This window comes from Penaeus chinensis, chromosome 30 (genome assembly GCF_019202785.1).
Source record: "Penaeus chinensis breed Huanghai No. 1 chromosome 30, ASM1920278v2, whole genome shotgun sequence".
In the NCBI taxonomy this organism is placed as follows: domain Eukaryota; kingdom Metazoa; phylum Arthropoda; class Malacostraca; order Decapoda; family Penaeidae; genus Penaeus; species Penaeus chinensis.
Window position 1 is genome coordinate 1,707,173 of NC_061848.1, and position 7,500 is coordinate 1,714,672.

Below are 7,500 nucleotides of genomic sequence, written 5' to 3' on the forward strand. Positions count from 1 at the left end.
CCCCGTCACCATCATCCTCACCATCCCCGTCACCATCATCCTCACCATCCCCGTCACCATCATCCTCACCATCCCCGTCACCATCCCCGTCACCATCATCATCACCATCCCCGTCACCATCCTCGTCACCATCATCATCACCATCCCCGTCACCATCATCATCACCATCCCCGTCACCATCACCATCACCATCACCGTCACCATCAACATCACCGTCACCATCATCATCACCATCACCATCCCCGTCACCATCATCCTCACCATCCTCGTCACCATCATCCTCACCATCCCCGTCACCATCATCCTCACCATCCCCGTCACCATCATCCTCACCATCCCCGTCACCATCATCATCACCATCCCCGTCACCATCCCCGTCACCATCATCCTCACCATCCCCGTCACCATCATCCTCACCATCCCCGTCACCATCATCCTCACCATCCCCGTCACCATCCCCGTCACCATCATCATCACCATCCCCGTCACCATCCCCGTCACCATCATCATCACCATCCCCGTCACCATCATCATCACCATCCCCGTCACCATCCCCGTCACCATCATCATCACCATCCCCGTCACCATCCCAGAGCCAAATTCCCGAGACTCGCCCCGACCCCGCGCGCCGACGCTCCCATCAGCCTCAGCGTTGCCAATGCCACGCGGACAAGCCTCAGCGTTGCCAACGCCACGCGGACAAGCCGCCTTCAAGGAGTCCTTTCTCCTCCGAATGAGCGGCTGCGAATTGTTTATTAAAGAATGATGTTCGCGGAGTTCGGACCGGCGTGAAGGCGGCTCAGTGGAATGGGCCGTAAGGGTTCATTTTTGGAACGAACCTGCTGTGAGACTCACTGCCGATGCGCCATTACAAAGCCTGGCTGAGTCTTTGAATTTCTTCGTTTCAGGGTGGGTGCGTGGGTGGGCCGGTGGGTGCGTGGGCGGGCCGGTGTATGAGTGCGTGGGTGGGTGAGTGGGTAGGTGCGTGTGAGTGGGTGGGTAAGTGAATGGGTGAGTGAGCGGGTGGGTGGGCTGGGCGGATGAGTGAGCGGGTGGGTGGGCTGGGCGGATGAGTGGGTGCGTGGACGGGTGAGTGGGTTGGGCAGGTGGTTGAGTGAGCGGTGGGTGGGTGAGTGAGTAAGTGGGTAAAGTCCATTTCGTAGTGAAACTCTTAAAAGATAGTTTTCCTCGACGTTTCAGTGTTACTAAAAAAAATCGTATATATATATACACACATTTTTTTTTCGTAGTTTTTTTTTTCCCCAAATAGCATTCCACGCTATCCATTAATTGCACTGACGTTTCTTTAACATAATATTTATACAATCTTCACCAAATAATCTACGACATAAGTCTTGATCAAACAGTCCTGATGAAATAGTTTGATGCGATAATATGATATTTCTTAATATTATTTTTAATGTTTTTGTTTTTTTTTTCTTTTTCGAAAGATTTAACGTTCCGAAAAGAAGAAGATGATGAAGAAGAAGAAGAGAGAAAAAAAAAAAAGGAAAAAAGACAAATCCTCAGTCCTTTTTTTTAAATTTTCAATTCAATTTTTTTTTTTCATGTCGACGGGCTTGACTCATTACTCTTGAATAATTACAACGCCTGGCCTATTATTTATCTCTCTCCTGCAATTAATCTTGGCGCTAATTACCCCCTCTGTCCATCAGCCTCTTCTCGGTCGTCGCTGGGAGGAAGTCCTTCGGGTTTCGGATCCTGGACGGAAGCCTTCCTTCTGCGGGAGGGAGGACGCCGGCCCGCGAGCCTCGCACCCCACGGTCTACGGAAGAGGGAGGGGGTAGGGGGGTAGGGTGGGGTGGGGGTGATGGGTTTTGTGGGGAGGGTAGGGGAGGGGTGTGTGTGTCTGTGCGTGATTATGCATGCGTGCGAGTGTGTGTCTACCTGTCCGTCTCTCTCCCTGTGTCTATGTATCTATCTATACACGATTTCCATTACATGCCTCCGCTCCATTTTTCACTCCTCGCCCACTGCTGTTCATGAAGTCACAAAATGCAGTCCTGGTGTTTTTTCATGAAGCCAGTGTCATTACCAGGTTCAGAACCTTGTTTGCATAATGAACCGTCGCCCGTTTGTACCTGACAAGTGTAGTTTGCTGTTGACTGGATTATGAACGAAATGTACGTGCCTATGAGGATATATTTTTACATCAAGAGTAATAATGACGGTTATGTGACTGTCCGGTACAGATACCGACATATATGATGTTATTTTAATCGGATATTGTTTGTAGTCAGAGAGTAGAAGAATTATTATTGAGAAGGGAATATTTCCATTTTGTTCTTTTCTAATAACGACTGATAATCCTGATGGGGGGAAAAAAAAAAACTTTCATCGTCATAAAACTAGTAAGATCTATCTCTCTGTCTATCTATAGATACATGCATAATCACGTTTGCGAATGGAGAAGAGGAATAAAATGAAAGACAAAGAGAAAAAATAATAAAGATCAACAAATTTCTTTCCATCTCGCGAATTTCACAGGTTCAGTTATTAGAATAGATGGATAAAGAAATCGGTAAATAGATAAACGCATAATGTAAAACATAAATAAGTGAATAAACACAACAATAATTAATTATACCCATCCATCTATCCATCCATAAATACATAGATAAATAGATAATGTGTAAATAATTAAATAAAACCCAACAAAAACATGCTAGTAACCAAACAAACATCAACATCAACAACGAAACACCGAAACTTTCCCGTCCGAAACAAGGATCAGATTATCCGTGTGCTTCAAACGGGATTCGAAGCGAGTTTCATGTGCATCTTTGGGCTGTGTCTGAACACCGAAATTCAAGCTTGAAGATCAGATACATTTAACATATAATAGTTTTAGGATTTTTTCTTTTTTTTTCTTGTGTAAACTTTTCTGTTCTGATTTATATAATTTGATTTATATAATTTTATACATTTATTCCCTTAAGTAGTCAAGAACTTGGAACGACCGATAAGATTTTCTTTCATGTACGGTCCATCAACCAATGTTTTTAACATACTGTGAACTTTTAACTTCTAACAACTGTACTGAAGACAAATATATTAATTTGGCTTGCAGCTTTGGCCCATAGAAGCCTAATTTCTCAAAGAATGAAAATAATGAACACGAAAAACGAAAAAAAAAAAAAACTAATCGAACTTTAGAATATGAGCTATATATATAAATATATATATATATATATATATTATCATTATTATTATTTCTGTATACGAACAAACTAAATAATTATAATAGCACCAACAGTGATAATGATAATAATTGTGATGACGATAATAATGATAATAACAATTATAATAATAACAGCAATAATAATGATAATGGTAATAATAGTGATAATAATGATAAAATAATAATGATAATAATAATGATAAGATTATGATTATTATGATTATCTTTAATGGTAATAAACGAAAAAATAACACAAGACACAAAACAAGGGTCATCTCCCCCTCCGCCTCCCCTCCTTGGTTATTCGTTCTCTTCTTATCATATTTCTCTCTCTCTCTCTCTCTCTCCTCTCGCTCGCTCTCTCTCTCTCTCTCTCTCTCTCTCTCTCTCTCTTTCTCTCTCTCTCTCTCTCTCTCTCTCTCTCTCTTTCTCCCTCTCTCTCTCTCTCTCTCTCTCTCTCTCTCTCCTCTCGCTCGCTCTCTCTCTCTCTCTCTCTCTCTCTCTCTCTCTTTCTCTCTCTCTCTCTCTCTCTCTCTCTCTTTCTCTCTCTCTCTCTCTCTCTCTCTCTCTCTCTCTCTCTATGTCTCTCTTTCTCTCTCTCTCTCTCTCTCTATGTCTCTCTTTCTCTCTCTCTCTCTCTCTCTCTCTCTCTCTCTCTCTCTCTCTCTCTCTCTCTCTCTCTCTCTCTCTCTCTCTCTCTCTCTCTCTCTCTCTCTCTCTCTCTCTCTCTCTCTCTCTCTCTCTCTCTCTCTCTCTCTCTCTCTCTCTCTCTCTCTCTCTCTCTCTCTCTCTCTCTCTCTCTCTCTCTCTCTCTCTCTCTCTCTCTCTCTCTCTCTCTCTCTTCTCCTCCCTCTCTCTCTCTCTCTCTCTCTCTCTCTCTCTCTCTCTATGTCTCTCTTTCTCTCTCTCTCTCTCTCTCTCTATGTCTCTCTTTCTCTCTCTCTCTCTCTCTCTATGTCTCTCTTTCTCTCTCTCTTTCTTTCTCCCTCGGAATACAGAACAAAAAGCATGATTTCAAATAGCCGATTCATGAATGCAAAGTGAAATGTTTGGAAAAAATGAAATGAAAGCGCGCATCCCTGTCATTTTTTGTTTTTTGTTTTTTCAACTAAAGGAATGCAGGTGAGAAAAAAAGTTTAGGACGTATTGAGTGCAACTAAAATATTAATAAACAAACAGGACCAAAAAATAGCATATAAACAAATACACAGCAACAATAAAAAAGACGCAGACAAAATACAAGAAAATACAGACAAAAAAAAAAAAATAATAAAGTACACAAATAAACTAAATACATTAATAAATAAGATACACAGAAAAAAAACACAGGACAAAAAAACAACAGAAAAAGAATACACAGACCATATACAAGATTACAAAATAACAAACATGACAAGAAATTGATACAAAGTCCAGCCAAACAAATGCAAAGCGTACGAATGAAAGCGTGACAGAATCCTTTGCTTCCCAATCCCCTGGCGTGTGCTTTGTCCTCCTGAAAAGCTACACTGAAGGGAAATGCTCTTCAATGCGATTACTTCTCCGGGGGAAAAGAACACAAGCTTAGTGATTGCGTAGACTTGAAGAAAAAGTATTCTTTCTCTCTCTCTCTTTCTATCTCTCTCTCTCTCCCTCTCCTTCTCCCCCCCCCCCCTCTCCCCCACTTTCTCTCTCTCTCTCCCCCCCCCCTCTCTCTCTCTGTCTCTCTCTCTCTCAATCTCTCATACATTTTCACTCCTGTTTCTCCTCTTTCTCTCCCTCTCTTTGCCTTTTTGTCTTGCTTTTAGTTCTCCCTGTCATTGTGTTCCTTCTCTCCCTTAATTTCTCCTTTCTGTTCATATTTCTGTTCTACAAATCTTTAACACTTATGTTCATGGTTTTAACTTTTCCTTTATGCTAGCCTAGCTTAGTCTCAAATCTTTTCTTTGGTTTGTTCATCTTTATCTGTTTTCCCTTTCTGTATACTGTTGCCCTACCCTTCCCTCTACTTTTGCCCCCCTTTTTCTCAATACTCTTGCCCTTTATTCTATGGGGCCTATACTATAGATCTGCCTTCCCTAGATCTACCCTGTCTATACTAGCCTTTCTCTTGCCTATACTTTATCGCTCTCTGCCCTCATCCCTGATCTCTCCCTACCTTTCCTTTATCCAAACCCTTATTTCTACGTCCCTAACTGCCCTGATTGAACCCTAAGCCCTATATCCTGACCTTATCCTTGGCCCACGAGAATTCGTAGGATCCTGGAGGAGCCACAGCAGACAGATCGCCCGATACTTACAGTCATTTATTTTACGTATACACATGTATAGTTAATTTCAGAATAAGTTTGTTTACTATTTATTGATGTTCGGGCATTTTAGAACCGCGGAGCTTCATGATACCGAACTGCCACTTAGTTTTAGTTTTTTTTCATTTCGTGTTGTGTCAGAATTTTCATGTTTTGTTATGCGATTTCTGTTTTTGAGTTTCAATTTTTAGTCGTTCTGTTTTTAATGATACAAGGCCAATTCTTTGTTGTTGTTGTTGTTGTTCTTTTAGTTAATAATTCTAATGATTTCGTGGCACATTATTACTAGTCTTACTCAGGGCAGATTTTATGTATTTTAGTATCTCTTCATTTTAAGCATGATGATTAGTATTATCCAGTTTTTTGTGTTCATTTTTAAACTTTTGATAGTCTGTGTTATGCAATAAATATTTGTATCTGCACTTTCTTTTACTTTTATTATTTTTATATGTTATTTTTAAAACTGAAAGTGAATGTATTTTATTTTGTAGTAATCATTACCGGTTCCTGCGTAAACATTTTATTTTAAATAATCCTTGCAAGAAAGTTAATGGTTTCATTGTCTCCCCCCCCCTCCCCCGCCTATATAAGGGTACTATTTTTGGCTAAACTAAGAGCGTCAAGTCGAACGTGTGTTTGCGCCCTCAGACACCCCATTCTTCTCATGAGGGCTTGTAAGGGATTTTTATCTCAACTTTTTTTTCTTCTTGTTTGTTTGTGTTATGGAGGAAACGGGGCCCACCTGCCCTGGCCCTCATGCCTTCCATCCCGCTTCAGGGGCATCGCCACTTAGACGGTGCGACGAAAGGGTTCTTCCCACGGACACCTATTGTTATACATTTCTCAAACATCAGAGCTTAGACCTTTACGGGCTTTTTTATTCTCATTCTTCCTATGGGTCTATATCATGAATGAAATCAAGGAGCATTAGAATAGACTTTTTGGGGTTTACGGTCAAAAATGACATTTGGTTTGCGCTCAGCAGGTACTTCTCTAGGAGCTAACTTCATTAAGTAAAAAGCGAAGTACTGCATTCAGTTTCGAACTGACTTTTGGTGTTAAATCACCTTTACTTATTTGGTAAATAGAAGCATATCATTGTTGATGATAGAAATGAAAAACCTTACTTCTAACCAAGCAAGGAACCTTATATATATATATATATATATATATATATATATATATTAGCATAACCTTACTATAAAATTCTCATTATTACTCCCAACTGACTTAAAGTAGATAAGACAATAAGTTTCTTTAAACCATTAGCCCCTAAACCAGCTATAAATATAGTCAATCTAGATAACAGTAATAATACCCTTTGAGATAAACGTCCTTCCCAAACAGGGCTAAATCGCATTAATAAATAGACCCCTGCAGTAACTAAAGCTGATGAATGAGCTAATGCAGATACGGGAGTAGGGGCAGCCATAACTGCAATCAAGCAGAAAAGGCAATTTGTGCGCTTTTAGTTATAGCAGCTAATACTACCACACAATAAACTAGTAATATTTATAATAGATAAGCTCTCCACATATTTTTTTTTTTTTTAATCAACCTCCACAGCAAAAAAAAATAAGAAACTGCCAACAAGATAGCTACATCTTCTTACTCGATTAGAAAGAGCTGTTAGCATTCCAGCATTAGCTGACTTTTCATTCTGATAACAAATAACAAGCGCATAAAATATAGTCCCAATCCATCTCATCCTAAACAAAATCTGATCAAATTAGGACTGAAGATTAAAAACCCCAATAGATATTACAAATGCTAAAACCGATTTATATTAGTATCCCCGGACATCTCTTCGCCTCTGTAGTATAACACTATAGAATAAATAAATATTACAAAACCTAAAAATATAAATTATATACAATCTAAGATTATTACAACAGAACTAGAATTTAATCTCAACAGCTCTCGCTCAATAAACAAATCCTGTCCTCGTCTTGAGCATATTAACTAAAATACTAAAAAAATAAAGACCCTCTAAATAAAAAATAATTTTCT

At 39.9% G+C, this 7,500-nt stretch overlaps 1 protein-coding gene across 1 annotated transcript in view; it reads left to right on the forward strand.

The window, feature by feature from the left end:
• Positions 1 to 737, forward strand: part of LOC125041075 (vegetative cell wall protein gp1-like) — a gene marked incomplete at its 5' end in the record, with an annotated part of 906 nt that extends 169 nt beyond the window's left edge. The window contains one exon of the mRNA XM_047635828.1: positions 1 to 737. This exon is cut by the window's left edge and continues 169 nt beyond it. Within this exon, the coding sequence (XP_047491784.1) occupies positions 1 to 737 (737 nt within the window).
• Between the last annotated feature and the right edge of the window lie 6,763 nt (positions 738 to 7,500).